The 17,903-nt window shown below is 35.1% G+C and overlaps 1 protein-coding gene across 1 annotated transcript; it reads right to left on the bottom strand.

Moving 5' to 3' along the window:
- Window positions 1-5,961: 5,961 nt before the first annotated feature.
- On the bottom strand, window positions 5,962-16,550 carry LOC128557572 (uncharacterized). The gene is made up of 5 exons (XM_053545064.1): window positions 16,531-16,550; window positions 9,643-9,760; window positions 9,145-9,413; window positions 7,439-8,331; window positions 5,962-7,077 (listed from the first exon to the last, which is right to left on the bottom strand). Exons 2-5 carry the CDS (start codon window positions 9,758-9,760, stop codon window positions 6,177-6,179), a joined length of 2,181 nt encoding a protein of 726 aa, XP_053401039.1. The 5' UTR covers window positions 16,531-16,550; the 3' UTR covers window positions 5,962-6,176.
- Window positions 16,551-17,903: the final 1,353 nt, after the last annotated feature.

Genomic DNA, 17,903 nt, shown 5'->3' on the forward strand with positions numbered 1-17,903 from the left:
ATACCATTGAATGTTTGGTTGAGTAATTCAGTAAACAATCCTATTTTCTTCCTAACTTTTATCAATTTATGATAAACTTTCACGAAGAGAGCGTGCAGGAAAAAGTAATGTTCTATAAACATAATGAACAGTTATGTTAATGTACATTTTTGTATATTGTCTTGTTTATATTTATTTTAACGATGCGTTTAATTTCATAAATATAATCATTGTTTTGATTTCTGCCTTTTTCATCAAACAGAGGAAATTATTAAAGGTATTCATAAAAGTACATCTATTACTGAATAAATGTCAGGGCTTAAGCTAGGCTAAGATTTTAGGGAGAAGTCACTTCTCCCTCAGGTAAGATTAGGGAGAAATGGAGAGATTTTAGGGAGAAGTGGCGAGATTTTAGGGAAAACGTGGAAAGATTTTAGCACCATGACATGCAAGCTGAAAAAGGAACTAAATATGCTTAATATAACGTTACTATTTTCATTATTCCCTGTCTTTGTTTACAAAGTCTAATAATTTAAAGTAAATAACAAATCCACTGAAAATGTCAGTGATTCTGTTTTCTTATCATTTTTGGTTGCGGGTTTATCCCGCGGCCAAAGTTAAGTGTATTTCTGTCAATCATGTAGCATCTTTATTTGATTCCAAATCACATCCAAAGGAATTTGTTCATGTGCTACACAAAGTAGTCCCATTCATGAACAATGCGGATGAATTATCAATGATCAAGCAGTTCTTTTTCATCCTCTATCCTTTTACACTGGCCATTTAGATTATGTAAGATCTGTCAATGATTAGGTATTCCAGCCCATGGTTACATCACTGACCTCCAGCTGTTCATGTAAGGTCAGGCAGAGTTTACAAATGTATCTCAGATATGAGGCACATTAGTATTTGTTTCTTATACATGTATATTTATAGATTGGCATTTAAAGTGAAAACAATATTTAGCTTACCAAAAGGTTCCTTCTAGCGCATATAAACTATTCTTTTTATGGATTTATTGTTTTAGCATAATGTTACAAATGTTTAATGATGCAATGAGAAAAATATTTTCTGCCATTTTTGGTACAAACTTACCTATTTAAGAACAAATCTAAGTATTAACAGTTTTATCATAACCCAAAGTTGCTTTTTTAATATAATCAAGTGCAGTATATATTATGCTATTTGGAAGCATGTATTTCACTTAAGGATTTTCATCACGCGACTATACCAGCGAGTACCTGCACACCTAACACAAAGAAATTTCATACATGCATTTACGATTTGAAAAACAAATCAGGAAGATTAAAACTATACGCAAAAGAAAGCACTTGCAAATCTGATACGTTAGAAGCTAAAAAAATCACGTAACCAGGGACAATTTCATTACGTATTTTTTTTTAATCTCGATTTTTACTATGATATATTCAGTCGAGGAGTTACAGAATTTAAACTTAATTATTGCGTACTATTGTTCTGTTATTTTACGTAGCTGTATTGCATTAAAGACTGAAATAAAGACTGATTATGGGTAAACACTTATTGGGCTACAGGCTATTTGTAATGAATATGCATGGTCAAAGATGGCGGCACCCTACGGGAAATCGGATTCTTTTGACGATATCCTTGTATCCATTACATTCTCAGTCAAATGTGACATGTTCACCATAAGTGTTCCTTCCCTTGAGAAGGAACACTAACTCTAGCAAAACCCGCAACCATCAGACATCTCAAGGCTTTGATTAACCTTGTGAATCTAATGTGATTAAACTGCAAATTCAAGTTTTTTTCACTCTTGCAATGAGTGTCCAAACCAAGAAAAACCTTTAAATATGAATACAGTTAAAAAAAGTTAATTCCATATCAGCAGAAAAAAATAAATCAAGCTCCCAGTGCTAATGCACTCAAAGTCAGTCACTTTAAATAACAAGTATGTGAATTAAATACATGTCAATAGCAGTGACATCACTATGACATCACACGGAATACACATCTTCTTTGTCACCTTCGCACTTCTCCGTAATCTGAAGTAGGCGGAGCTTAAATTATGCCAACGTGTATTCCAGTCAAGTGTCAACAGGCCGATAGCGGATAACTGGAGTGTGGATAAAAAAATCGGGCGACTTGAATTTCGCTTTGATGTTAGATTAGAGCGAAGTAGGGAGCTACAAAGCGACTATTTCGCTCAAGTCGCTCCCTTGTATATATGGATTCATTTAATAGCTCTGGTAAATGCTTGAAGGTCGAATAATACCGAGTGCAAATTAGCGATATTTCGTGTAAGCACTATCAATTTATGCAGAAACAGGTCAGCGAGCCGGAATTATTTTCTTCAATCCTGCCCTTCCCAATAAACTCTCTACTACATACACAAACAACTAATTTGTTCAAAATACATTAATTATTTTCTATTTTCATTCACTGTTTTAGGATAATGTTTTACATTATTATGAGGACCATATGTTAGAGACTGGCTGTTGCCAAATACGTTATCCTCCTTAAGAAAAGTTATCATTATTATCATTTTCATTATTATTATAATAAACAGTATATAATAATAATTTCTTTTCGAATTCACTCGGTATTTCATTTTTCAGTAACTGTAAAAATAGATTATAAGTGTAAACTATATGGAGAAGAAAATTTATGCATGTTTCCGATCTCTTGCTTTTCATGCCACTGTCTTTTCAGTTGAAATTTGTGTAAAAGTATTGTCTCATGCTTTGAATTATATTCTGGAGATGAAAGGGTTGTTTTTAAGATTCCAACCTTGATATGACAGAGTTTTTAGTTAGAGTATATAATTTCATTTACATAATATTAGGCAACTTCATTAATTAGGGTTATAACCCAACCTTGATATGACAGAGTCCTTACCTAGAGAGTATATAATTTTACATACACAATCTTAGTCAATTTTATTTATATTGGCTGTAACTAATAACCCAACCTTGTATATAACAGGATCCTTACTTAGAGAGTATATTACTTTGTTTATTTATTTAGACAATTTTAGTAGAAATAATCTGGAAAGAATATAGTTCTATTTATGTAAGCTGTAACTAATAATTCAACATTTGATATGAAAGAGTATATAATTTGATATACACAATTTTATTCAATTTTATATAACAGGGTTATTAAAGAGAGTGTTTAAGTTTATGTACACACTTTTAGTCAATTTTCTTTATGTGGACTGTAACCAGGAACCCAACCATTGATATGTCAGAGTTATTACTTAGACGGTATACAATTCTATATACACAATTCTATTGATGCGGGCTGTAACTAAGAACGCAACCTTTGATACAGCAGGGTTATTACCCAGAGAATATATAATTTTATGTACACAATGTTAGTCAATTTTATTTATGTGGACCGTAACTAAGAACCCAAACCTATGATATATCAGGGTTTTCGCTTAGAGAGCATAGACTTAGACTTCATATACACAATTTTAGTCAATGCTATTTATGTGGACTGTACACATATCGACGGGAGTGTGTGGCATTATTAGTGAAAACTCTACTTGGAAAGTTTCAAGTAGATAGTGAGAGCGTGAAACAGTTTAAATCAGAGACAGCCAGTTTGAAGGAGTCCAGCGAGGTGACGAGGCATTACATTCCGCAAAATTGTGACATGCGCAAAAAAATGAAATGATCTGAACCAAATGAACCTTGTGGAGACAATATAGATGTATCAGGTGAGTGAGTACTTCCACCCTCCCTCAATTGACACCCTATTCGAGTTAAGGGAAGTTGCTCGTGTTCATCCTTTCCTTTGTTTTCCTTGGCTACATTTCCAAGCCTTCTCCTCCCTTATTACACTACCCCAAGTTACTTTTTATGTATTTTCTTTCATGCGCCTTTCTTTTTCAATTACTATTTCTAAATGCGGTTTCTAATTACACATTCAAACTGCGACACACAGGCACACGCACACGCACACACACACGCACACGTCTATCGTATATGAAGATGAAAATGTTTACATCTTTCTTACAAGTCGAAACATTTTCTGCGGCCAGAAAATATACAGACCAGATATTGTTTTTGACCACTCGGCCTAAAAAGAAACTTATGGGTGAATATCGTACTTGTTTTTAGTCATATCAATACGCTTTAATGTAGGAAATATTACTCCAGTCTACATGTTTTACAAGTAGACCTATGAAATATGTACTTCTTAATTTTGAAAATTATTGTTCTGAGCAAAAATATCTGTATTTCCCTTTCATGTATAACATATTTTTAGCTCAAGTGGTCACATTCCTCGACTATTGAAAAACTTTACTAGAGCTATCACAAATGTGATTCATGCCTTCACCTGGACTTCGTTGACTTATAGTCTAAGAGCAAAACAACACAAGACCATAATCCAGGAAATTAAAGATCAATTTAAAAAAATCCTTTATGCACAACAAGGTATCAATATTGATCATTGCTGAAAGGTTTGAATAAATCATATGACTTCTTGGCACGCAGAACTTCAGATTACACGGTGTACCCGATAGCTGAAAAAAAAAAACAACAGCAAAAGTAAAAAGAAAGAAGCAAAAACAGGAAAGGCTTGAAATAGCCATGTTCACTGAGGTGGGAACAATTTAAATACTATGTAGAGGAAGACAGATAATTTCTATTTATTGAAAATTTAATTTTTAATTAGTATACTCTTGAATATATAAAAACATAATTGTACATGTTGAAGCCATACCACTATTTGTAATTTCTAAATATTAGTTCGGAATACTCAAGGAAGTGAAAGCAACAAAGGGGTCTATTTTTATTGAGTGATTTTCATTTTTTTATATCTTTATTTTTTTTATTTGTAAGCAATGTTTTTTCTGTCCTGTAAATTGATATTGAAAATATTGAATTGTTATATTGTTTAGATTAGCTATTGTGGTCTATTTCCATTTGCGGGAAGCATCTGGTAAGTTCAAACTGGATATTTTTGAACTTTCCAAAACAGTTGCCCTTTCATGGGTACTCTTCAAACTCTTACTGAATGAATATATATGCCGCTTATTTTATTTAGAAAATAGACGCATACTATAATACAAAGCTTCTCCCTGCCACTTAATGATTCATCCATATGAAATTTTTATTTATTTAGTATCTATTTATGTAATTACATTTTGAAAGTGATCAATGTATATTAGTTGATGAAATACATTGTTCTTGTAGTATTTAAAGTAATTACACCAAAGAATGAATTCATATCAATCCGTGCTTTAAATACCTGACTAAACAATGCCTAAATAAACTTGTTTTTGCGCTCCGCCAGCACTTGGGCTCGAAACCTAGATTTGGGTACAGAACACTATCCTGTAAGGAAACCATCAACTTGAAGCTGGCTTACATAAGGTCGGTTATTTTACCTAGGTGGCCCCTACCCCAGGTAAAAACTTTGATACACCAAATTATTACATCAAGATACTTACTTCAAGCCTTTACCTAAGGAAATTTTAGAGAACCTACTCTGAATCGACTAATACACAGAAACCAATATAAAAGCCATGATGTGAAATAAAAGAGAATTTCAATATGCCAATTTCTCAATAACCGCTTAGGAAGGCAATATATGACCTCAATTGTTTAAATCTCTTTGCCGTCTATATAGAACATGTACATTTCTCTGATGCCCTACACTAAACAGTTAATTCATATGCTATGCCTCCCAAGGCCTATCTGTTTAGTTACATCGAAATTAAACATGCAACAATTTAACACCGGGCTTGGACACCAACCAATTGCCCGGATGTTAAAACAAGGGAAACATATCATCTCTATAATATAATAGACTCAAAGGATCACACGTTTGTGACAATATATACAAATGTACTGCAGCTATGATCGTCTACATTGTTCCGGTTAGCGCTGTGTATTCTTTAGGTTCACGATTATTTTTCCCCAAAAATGATATATATATATATATATATATATATATATATATATATATATATATATATATATATATATATATATATATATATATATATATATGTGCTAAGGATTACAGATGTATAAATGACTGTTTGCAGAAAATATTCATATGAATGTTTCTTTAAATTATCCAAAGCATTGCAGTTCTCAATTATTTAAGTTTAGAACACATTTCTTTGCCGCAACACGCAATATGTCTAATACTGTGACACAATCAGAATAAAATATACTGTTGTAATTACATTTTGAAAGTTAGTTCTCAGACGTAGACAGTTTTAGCTCAACACCACCTGATTCTTGCAATCTTTCTATCCCATTATGCAACAGGAATGACAAACAAATTTCATTGTCATGGCCTTCTAATATACATCCTCCAGCGGTTATCATTGAAACTGCCTTGATTGTGCCACTATGATCTGTTATATCAGTTATGCAGTTAATAGCGCCACTGTCACCTTCTTGCGCGTATTTACCTGCGTCTATCGATGGTAGACTGTCTATAAGCACAACTAGTTCTCTTGCATCCGGACCAAACAAACTGTAGTCGGTCGAGACCACGATGCCTTTCGTCAGATCTGAAGTAGCTCCGTACTTGTAAATGAAATTTGAAACAATTGTCTCCGGCTTCCCTTCAAACACTTGTGCTCTTTTTTCCTGTCCGTGCTCATCCTTTAGAGAGCATTTTGGCTGACATTCTTTTGTAATTTCTATGGCCGCAATGTCAATAAAGGCGATACGGTTCGTATCGGGGAAAACTGTCATTCTTGGAAGACTTCTTCCGATCAAGACCATCTCTTCTGTTTCGCTTTGGATAAAGACGTCGTGTACATTACCATTTCCATGGACAACATGAGCGCAGGTTAGCCCGTACAACTTGTTGTTGTTACTACGAACAAAGCCACCCAAAGTACCTTTTCGGTAGGTATCATTTTTATGCGGGTTTAGACTCTTTATACCGCGTCCAGACGTGATAGCAAAGAGATTTCGCGGCTCTTGTAATACGCTGATAATACGGTACGGTTGGAGGAACTTGAAACAATTCATCACTTCCGAAACTTTATCCTGTACTTCTGTTTTCATCTCCTTTTCCATTTTCCGCAGGTGTATTTCGACTTGCCCATAGATTGTTCCCATACCATACACACCATCTAACCTGATAGAAAGAGAAATCTAAAAACTAAGACTACTATTTAGGAAAGACAATAATCTAGTAAAGCAACTCATGTATCTGTACCGGGGAATAATAAAAGCTGAAATATTGCAAATGGCATCTAACGGTAAATTAAATACATTTTATCAGTATTTTGTCGTCTACAGTAGAAGAGTTATACTGCGTAGCATCACGATGCCTTTATCGCAGAGTTCGCAAAATATTCGCTGAACGAAATTAACATTATTGTTTAAAAGAAGTGGTATATGCTTAACATATTTTTCAATAAATTTGAAAATTTAATTTTGTAACTGCATTGCTTTGCAGCTCTGATACATGCTTAAGCTGGAACTGTAACACTTACGTCATGATTTCTCTCCTAAGATTGTCCGGGATTTTTGTACCTGTCTGATTGGCTTCCGTACTCCCGATAGACTGAACGAAGTATCCGCCGATTTCGAACAACATCTTCCTCATAGTGGATGCAATACGTCTCACAGAAATCAGTTTCTGTTCCAGTTCATCAAAACCTTTTTTGATATCATCACGCAACGGATATGCAATAAATACGAAACTTCTGCCTGGAAAGTGGTGCGACGTTTTACCTGATTTTGTTGCTTTTACCATTTCATCACAAGGCTTTTCGAGCTTTGACAGGTGGTATCTTGTGTTTTTCGAAACGCATCTGATTAACTCGTCTTCAAAGTTGGTTGCATGAGCAATGCGATTGCATGTATCCTGAGGCAAGCTGTGTTTAGCAGACAATGGCGCCATGATGGCGCATCGGATAACACGAACGGCACTGCGGAGCACTGTTTCTATGAAAGGTTCGTCTTTCCTTGTCTCTAGTATATCTACAAATCCTAATCCATTTTTCATAAAGCCCTGTATTGAGGTGATTAGTTGCTCCGATTCTAGTATCTCAATCGCATCTGAAACAAAACATCTATCTCCAACGAAATCTTGTAACTGTGTGCTCATGTTGACAAAGCCATGGATGATTTTTTTTTCTAGAATTTCGGAAATCATGCTACCAAGTGCTGTTTCAACTGGGTCAATGGTGATATCTCCAGCTTCTAATTTCATACCAAGTGACGTCGCTGCTGTAGAAATTAAACTGGAAAGGAACTGGTCAGTTTCTGATATGTTTCTGTCGTGCATCATTCTCGTTTGGCAAACAATTAGCGGAGGAGCAATTAAACATGACCTCAATTTCTCTTCCATGGATTTGAAATACTCTAATGCATCTAGAATTTCCTGAAATACAAGGAGATGTATATAACGATATCTTACCGAAAAATGGACATCATAAACTGAGGTAATATTGTTATAAAAATGCTGTGTTTTGAAAAATTATCAAAATTTCGTATCAGAGCGACCATAGATTAGCTTTCTACTGAACCGCTTTAAAAGCTATAGCTTAAAAGTAGATTTCCCAGAAGCACAGAACATTCTAAACGCAACCATAGACCCATGCATCGCATAGTAGGCCCGCAACAAAAAGAAACGGCAATGGAAATTATATCAGACTGGTTGTTTCAAAAACATATAATAGATAGGTAAAAGGGCCTAACATTATAACTCATTTTTTAACTTCACTCCTAGTGTTTATTATTATACATTGTATAGATCTGATAAAATGATAATAATTTTCATGCCTTTTCACTTTTTTAAGATCAAAACAGTTTATACGCATATGTGTAAAATAATTAACTCCCCTTCTTTATCAGCCAAATCATAAATACTATGAAATATTTTATCATAATGACATGTTGTTTAGTTGTATTCAAATCAGCGTTTTATGAACGCGATATTGAAGCGTCGTACAATCACCCCTAGCTTGCTTTAAGATGCAAGAAAATCAAATACATGTTTCAAGAAAATATTTAAGAAAAGAGATTTTTCTCCCTTTTTGTCCCAATTTATCGCAGACCACAAATGGAATTTATTGTTTACTTCGTTTTGAAGCATGAATGGTTTTAATTTGTTATCAAAATATCACTAATCTTGAGTAGATTTCCACTTTTTTATTTTGTTATCTTAAAACTAAATCAAATGATCCTAACTTACCTTCAACCCTTCGCTATCAAAATGATTTATCACTGCATAACAGATGACAAGCGTTGTGGTTTGATCTTCAGGCCCTGATTTTGAGCCATCCAGCAATGGAGAATAAGTCGGACCTTCTGCACGTTGAGGTGAAGAAATGAAACATTTTGTTTGAAGATCGTTCCGTCCTATAACGATAATTCTGAGGGTATTTCCCAACTGACAATACAATTTCTCCAACGGTTCCCTCAGTTTTGAATCTTTAAAAATAGTTGAATGGGGACCTTCCGCTGAAAAAAAACAATGTCTAAATTATTATAACCGCAAGAAATTTTGTTCACACTTTAAGAAAACTACTTCTTGTGAGAAACAAATGCATCTTGACATAATCCAGCGCACGTGAGTGGCCATTGAATAGACCTATACGTCCTCACAGATTTTCTAAGTAATGGGAAGTGTAAATTGAAAGTGGTTTTCCTTTTTATTCTAGAACAGCCAAACCTAAACTATGGAACTTACTTGCTATTTTCTTATATCTTGTATAAACGTCATTGAATCGTGTCTGAAAGTGATGTGCCCGTGGATATACCTCCCACGTGCTCAGCACGTGTGAAAAGTCCGATAAATGTGTAGTCATCTGAAAAAATATATATGTAAAATGACTTTTTACTTGAAAATAGAATACCAGTAACTGTTTCAGTTTTGATACTGAGCATTTTCGCCTGAAGGGAGACAACCCACTGAAAAGATGCATGGTAGTACATAGCTACAGAAATAAAAGATTTAATTAGTACAATGTGGAGAAACCGCTTTCCCTGCACAATCAAAACAACAACTGTAGTATGAACTGTCTGTCCCCGAGACAGGTAGAATACTTAGTTTTTATATCTAACTTAAAAGATAATGAAATAACTCGCTCTGTAAGTACATAGTTGCTTTGAAAGCTGTATGAATTGGTATCGCACGAATATGATGTCACAGAAAATAATGGCTTATCACAAAAATGCAGATCCCTTCATGCAAAAGGTAACCGAAAAGAGTTGTTAACTGTATGCATGTTTATGGTGTCCTGTTGGGGCCATCGCGGCATAGAGTCATTACATTAAGTAAGTCGAAACAACGATTGTGAAAAGCAAAACTACGATAGAAAAATGTCAAAACAACCAAACGATAATGGTTTCGAATTTTCACCACAGTGGTTTCAACTTTTCACCATCGTTGTTTTGACTTTTCACCATTATTGTTTTTTCCACTTTTCATTATAGCAGTTTCGTTTTTCGACTCTACATAATTTAATCAACAACAATGATGAAAAGCCGTAATTATTTCTTCATTATTAGAACAAACTGTATAAACTCAATTTTGCCCTGTATGTATTATTGTCACTACTGGCATAAAATCACTTTCCTACCTATCAACTTAAATCGGTTTGGGTCAAAACACAGCAAAGCATTGTTCTAGGTACAATACAATATAATTATGTCTTTATGCAAGATATCTGAATACGTATCAATAAATGTTTACGACTGTTTAAATCACAAGTTTTAAATCACAAAGACAGTCAATCTTTTCAAATTGTACGGCGATCAATAAAGCGTTTGATCAATAAAGTTTAGCAAAATCGATCAGTTACTATTATATGCACAAACGTTTTGGCAGAAGAGAAGAGAAGAGGAAAAAACAACTAACATCACGATTTTTATTAGTCTTTTATAAACTACTGATAATACTCGACACACTGATAGTTCAGATACATTTTACATATCGTTTTGAAATTCCGGAACCTGGTGCGTTTGCGGTTTTTGAAGTGCTAAAAGAGATTGTCGATTTTAGTAATTTCATAGCACTGAAATAGCTCGATGAAAAAGATGCTAATGTTATTCTTAATTCTAAAATGTCAGACTGATTACAAACCTGAAATTCGTATAAGTTGGCATAAAGAAAATGAATTCTACCGACTTATGAAGTAGCATGCTTTCATTTTGTTACGCCTGAACACTAATTCTATGTGGCCGAATTAATGCCCCTTTCCACGCTGTTTGATACACTAATCAACCAGGATATTTAATAGCTGAAGCAAAATACCACATAAACACATAACACATTATATACATTCCTTCCTGTCTGCATTGAAAACAGATAAAGATTACTCTCAAAGTAAAGCGCAAACAAGGTACATACATTTCAATCACACTACCCATCTCTCTGCATCAGTACCAAAAGGTATGGTGGCTGATTTAGGACATTTCGATATGTCGCGTTGGCGTGCGCGCGGTTTATGTAGCACATTTTATTTTGATGTCCTGGCGCGAGAGTTTTTAAGTTTTGTGTGTCATTTTGGCGCGTTGTTATTTTCGTTTGTGCGCCAAAACCACCGTGACAAAACAGTCAAATTCGTAATGGCCCGTTGACGCGGGCGCTAAGACGACCGTGACAACGATATGTGCTCAAGAAAGCCGCACACACGCCAACGCGAAATATCGAAATGTCCTAAATCAGCCACAATAATAAGATGCACTACCTGCACAGGTTAAATACTACTTATCAATATGGATTTTTATAAGATTATTCCCGAACTTTTCATTAGGTTATAAAACCACCACCAAAGTGGATTCGACACCTCGCATATCCACGGTGCCTATACCACGTGACTTTTATGGCTATGTGTGGGTATAAAAAACATAAACAGCCGTCGATTCAAGGAACAATTTTCATGATAACTTTCTTAATCCTGCACCAATTTTATTCAAATAAAGACGAGGGCCCGGCCATAAGAAAGATACAATCACGGCCCATCAGTTTGAGAAGAATGAATTCGTATTTTTGTCGAAAAGTGCAACCGCACATTTTTCAGTCAGATTGCCGACGTGCTATGTGTGGGTGCATTCTGTTAAAATCGTTTATAAAACTCTTAAAAATGCGTTCAGCGACAGGGCAAATGGAACCGAGAATGTAATTTTACCTTGTTTGACAGTTGCAAAATGATCGTTAAGAAATATAGCGTATTCCTCTCGTTTTTTAAATAAATAAAAACATGCTATGTGTGGGTGCCGCTACATTTATGCTATGTGTGGGAGTAAACTCATAAAAATGATACCGTTGCTTGAGATACTTGCACTAAGTGAGTTTTAACTTACTCGTGTTACGTTCATAGAAATGAGTATCCATCTAGCATAACTGATCTTTTTTTTAGAAAGTCGCTGTGTTATAGAGAATAGCGCGTCAGATTCATTGTTGTTATTGATTACGAGCGCGTGTTATCAAACATAATTATTTAAACGTTAAAACTCGGATATATGTTTGAAATAAAATTTAGGAAAACGTTATTTCCAATCTCCTTCAGTTGTATTAAAGTGTTGTTTTTTTATCTTGATGCATAAATGTTACGTTTTTCATAAACACGCAATTGAATGATCGTCCCTAAGGTAGTTTTAAAGGGCAGTATGTGTGACAATATAGTGTAGAGCATATATCGTAGCCGTGGATGCTGCTCCATTGTAAATTCCACTGCTCACCTAGTTCGTGGTTAGTTGCAGCTAAAATGGTATTTATTGTAGCTTTGCGCTATACGTTTGAAACAACACAAATTACTACTATTACAGGGTTGTAGTTCAAACCACTTTTCAAGCTTAAGAAAGGGCTTCAATCCCTCCAACGAAAGTAAAGTACCTGCGGTAGTGCATGTAAAAAACTGCTATTAAATTCATACCACACACATAACGCATGGAGTCATTTCATCAGAGTCGTTATTCATACTCACTGTAAATCATTGTACGTCAGTATTGCGTCTTAACTGTTCACACGAAAATATAAACACATAGTTAAGAAATGATATTTTGACAACAGTTTATATACAGAAACAGTAAAAAGGTCAGACAATATGGTGAACTCTTCCGTGCCAAACAACAAGGTGAATCATATTGCATGGAGAGTTTACTTACCTGACTTACCCATTTTACTATTGAAAATATTTTGTATATAAACAATGTTCAAAATATCGTCTGTGAATATAACTAATATTAGGATTGACATGTATGTTGTGATGCAGTAAGTTTGTTTGTTTGTTCGTTTGATTTCAACGCCCTTTTTCAACAGTCGGAGTCATATGGGGCGGGCAGATCACCTAACCATCGTTCCTGGGAAGTACCAGTATACTAGACTCCAGTCCTCCGTAAGCAACTGCATACTTTCTCACATGAAGAGACATAGTCGGTAACTGGGGCTCGAACCTACGGTCTTCTATCAATGAGAGGTTACAGTGGTTTGAAGTCGGCGACCTTAACCACTCGACCACGGAGGCAGGTCACAGTAGATAAGTATAATGGAGTGTCCTTTATCACTAACAAAGTAGCAGACAATCAAAATATTGGTAAAATTATGTCTGTTAGATCATTTTAAGAGAAGTTCCTTGGACAGTTCACCCCCTTCATAACAAACAATTTTATTCTTAATTTGCTTGATAATTTCTTTGGAGCCTTATTTTCTGCAATGGTCTTGTTAGAATGAATGTAGGCGCTTACAAAACCAACACAAAAAACAAAAGCTATGATAGATATTATCTCACAACAGACCTGGGACGAACACTTCTAAAATCACAAACTGAAATTTTAATTATCAAGAAATGTAATTGATTGAATGTTTCTTTAAAATTATTGGCTGTACTTTTAGCGATAGACGCGCTACAGGTTGGTTTTGTAAGCACTTGTACATTCATTCTAACAAGACTGCGCCCTCGTGATATAATTCCTTTGCATCTGAATTCCAAACAATGATTTATTCAGCGACAAATCACTGGATGAGATATATTATTTCTTAAATAGGCTAGCGACTCTGATGAAATGACTCCATGTGTTATGTGTGTGGTATGAATTTAATAGCAGTTTTTTTACATGCACTACCGCAGGTACTTTACTTTCGTTCGAGGGATTGAAGCCCTTTCTTTATGCTTGAAAAGTGGTTTGAACTACAACCCTGTAGTAGTAGTAATTTGTTGTTTCAAACGTATAGCGCAAAGCTACAATAAATACCATTTTAGCTGCAACTAACCACGAACTAGATGAGCAGCGGAATTTACAATGGAGCAGCATCCAAGGCTACGATCTATGCTCTACACAATATTGTCACACATACTGCCCTTTAAAACTACCTTAGGGACACTGATTCAATTGCGTGTTTATGAAAAACGTTGTTGAAGGAGATTGGAAATAACTTTTTCATAAATTTTACTTCAAACATATATCAGAGTTTTAACGTTTATTCTAGCATAAAACTGCTGTTATTGTCACTTTTCGGGGGTGTTTTAACAGGAGAGAAAACGTGTGTTAACAGAGAGATTCTCGCGCTCACGTGTTGTTATAACACCTTTTTATATATGCACGTTCCATAGCAGAGCGTAAACGAATTACCTGATTACAGCCCCAAAACGGATAATTCAAAATGAAATGACGTCAACGTGACAAAACAACGTAGACTTTACCGCGCATTTCATGGAAATTCAATGACGTTGAGGAACAATATATTCATTTTTCCGTTTATAACGCGTTTTATGCTAGAATAGCGTTAGCGAATATTCATTTCGTGTTATAACATCTTCAGAATCCTTTGGGAATCGTTGGTACCCTCGCCCTAACCAATCCCTCGGGGTTCTGCAGATGTTATAACACGAAAAAACATGCGTTATCCCTACACAGATGTTTGATAACACGCGCTCGTAATCAATAACAACAATGAATCTGACGCGCTATTCTCTATAACACAGCGACTTTCTAAATAAAAATAAAAAAGATCAGTTATGCTAGATGGATACTCATTTCTTCTATGAATGTAACACGAGTAAGTTAAAACTCACTTAGTGCAAGTATCTCAAGCAACGGTATCATTTTTATGAGTTTACTCCCACACATAGCATAAATTTAGCGGCACCCACACATAGCATGTTTTTATTTATTTAAAAAGCGAGAGGAATACGCTATATTTCTTAACGATCATTTTGCAACTGTCAAACAAGGTAAAATTACATTCTCGGTTCCATTTGCCCTGTCGCTGAACGCATTTTTAAGAGTTTTATAAACGATTTTAACAGAATGCACCCACACATAGCACGTCGGCAATCTGACTGAAAAATATGCGGTTGCACTTTTCGACAAAAATACGAATTTATTCTTCTCAAACTGATGGGCCGTGATTGTATCTTTCTTATGGCCGGGCCCTCGTCTTTATTTGAATAAAATTGGTGCAGGATTAAGAAAGTTATCATGAAAAATGTTCCCTGAATCGACGGCTGTTTAGGCCTATGTTTTTTATACCCACACATAGCCATAAAAGTCACGTGGTATAGGCACCGTGATATCCTTAGGACGCGGGCACATTTTTATGCAATCTCGCCAGGCATATGCATGTGTTTGACAACACAGAAAATGACGTCACTCGACCTCAGCTATTTCCAGAAGTAAAGAAGATGAAGGCAGACATGCCAAATTTGGAAACGAAAGTCGTATTTGGATTCGTCGAGCAAGGGGTCACGCCGTAAAAATGTATGCGCGTGGACTTCTTTTTTTTTTCCTTTTTGCTAATGAGGAGTCAGTTTTCAGCTTTTTCTAACGATCTGATATTACTTGAGCTTTAGCGCCACGACATGTCAGCTTTTCATCTACGGAAACATATTTGAGCTCGAGATAAACACAAATCCAACAGGGGTCCGTAACGGAGCAAGTGTACATAGAGATTTTTGGAACTTGGTCAAATCGCTCAAAAGGTCCTTTTTGATGTTGTCTCAAAGTGTCAGTATATGCCTCGGATGTAAGATATTTCCGTATTTGAGAGCTGCAGACCCAGACATTTCAGAAATATTTCAAAAATGGATTTCGTGTAATAAATGTTGATTCTACGGAAGCGTGAAAGGGTCAGACGCTAATACGTTTTATTACGTTACCACCGCGTAAAGGATATAGGGCGTAGAAGGCTAACGGAATGACGGTTGTTCTATTTATAATCTAATAATCTAGTAGCCATACTAATTTAGCTTATCGGAATTACTTATTTTATGACCTGTCATCCCTCTAGAAGGGACAGTAACAGTCAAAAGTTACCAAGCTGTCCCGAAATATCCAATTATTTGGACTATTCTATCTAGGTACCCGTCCATGCTGGAAATAATGCCCGCAAAGTCACCTTAGAGGTCATATTACCTAAAATTTTGTCAGTGAAACGACTCTTTCAGCCTACTTACATGAACAAATTAATAAATCGTGTTTGTATAAAAATGCAAGCAAGCTACACTGCCTTTAATCTGATATGTAAAGTTTAAAGATTGTTGATCCTTAATATAATCATATAAATTATACTATCTGATGCGAATACTTGTTGAAAGGGTGTACGTTCATAACAGAAACATAATAAAACACTCACCTCATCTGCATTATTCCTAATGTGCCCAAAATAGAAGGGTAGATGGGAAAACCAATACTATTTTTATCTAGTTCGCACTATTTATAGCGCATTCTTTTTATTTATAACCTATATTTAAAAGCAAGGGCGGATCCTAGGAGCCTTAAACTGGTTACTCTGTATTGAAATCAGTCTTTTTAAATGAAGACCTGAAAACAAATTTAAAGCTTCATATGTCATAATTCTAGAGTTTTCGGCCAATGTAACGCTCTTTGATTTCGTATATGCAATAAACACATTTAACGGTTATATTGACAAGTAATTTATTTAATAATACAGCTTCGACCGAGTGGTAATGCAATCCATTTACTTTTTCGTTATTAGTTCGACTTTCAGACCAGAATTGTTTTTATTTTAACTGTATTTGATTTCTTATTTTTCAGTTGCTAGGAAAACAACTTTTGGCAGTTAATTTAGTTCAAACTTTTTAACAAACACTCTGGCTTATACAGACAGAGACATTACGGGAGGCAATCAAAAGAGTGAAAAAATGTATTACCATGTTAATAATAAAAATATATGAGAAAACCATTCTCAAAATATTATGAAACAAGAAATATCTTTAAAAAAGATGGTCGGCGTGATGTAACTGAAGCACAAGTTATATATGGGCAGAAAACTGTATTATAAATCTTTTGGCAATGTTGAAAGGGGCCTCTGTGAAGTTTTGTATAAATGAGGGCAGTAGTTCTGAAGAAGACTGTTTAGAAATTGTGGAGGGACACACGACGGACACCAATCAAAAAAGCCCACTTTGAGCCTTTGGTGCTTAAAAGATGGTAACAGTAAGCAAACAATATTGAAATACGTTCTATACTTTATTTCTGGAATTGTTGGAAGCAACATGAACCCTTACCCTACTTCAGCTCATTATCAAATTTGTCTATCATTCCGAATATGTACAGTACTGTTTTCACCGGAAAGATTAATTAAAAATTTAGCGTCTAAAATGTAACAGTATCGGACATGTTGTTGCAGGTTAGTAATGATTTGCACTGGTTAGAAATTGTTGCTGTAATGCAGGGTAAGAGTTAATGACTGTATAAAAGAAATAACCTTTTTGTAAAAACAAAACTTAAGGAAAGGAAACTTAACAAAACAGATATAACTTAACAAGAAAACTTAACAAAACAGAAACATGTCCGGATGAGCAGATGAATATTTGATTACGCACACCTGTTCAAGTGGTACGCATACAACCCGATGGTGCTGTACCTAATAGAGGTTATAGATGACGAACGTTTGTCATTTCACTCAGTGTCACACATGCCTCAGAGTGAAGCATTTTCAGCCTTTCCTCCAATCAGCGCCACTCTTACAAAATCTCTCATTAT

Source organism: Mercenaria mercenaria, chromosome 6 (genome assembly GCF_021730395.1).
Source record: "Mercenaria mercenaria strain notata chromosome 6, MADL_Memer_1, whole genome shotgun sequence".
In the NCBI taxonomy this organism is placed as follows: domain Eukaryota; kingdom Metazoa; phylum Mollusca; class Bivalvia; order Venerida; family Veneridae; genus Mercenaria; species Mercenaria mercenaria.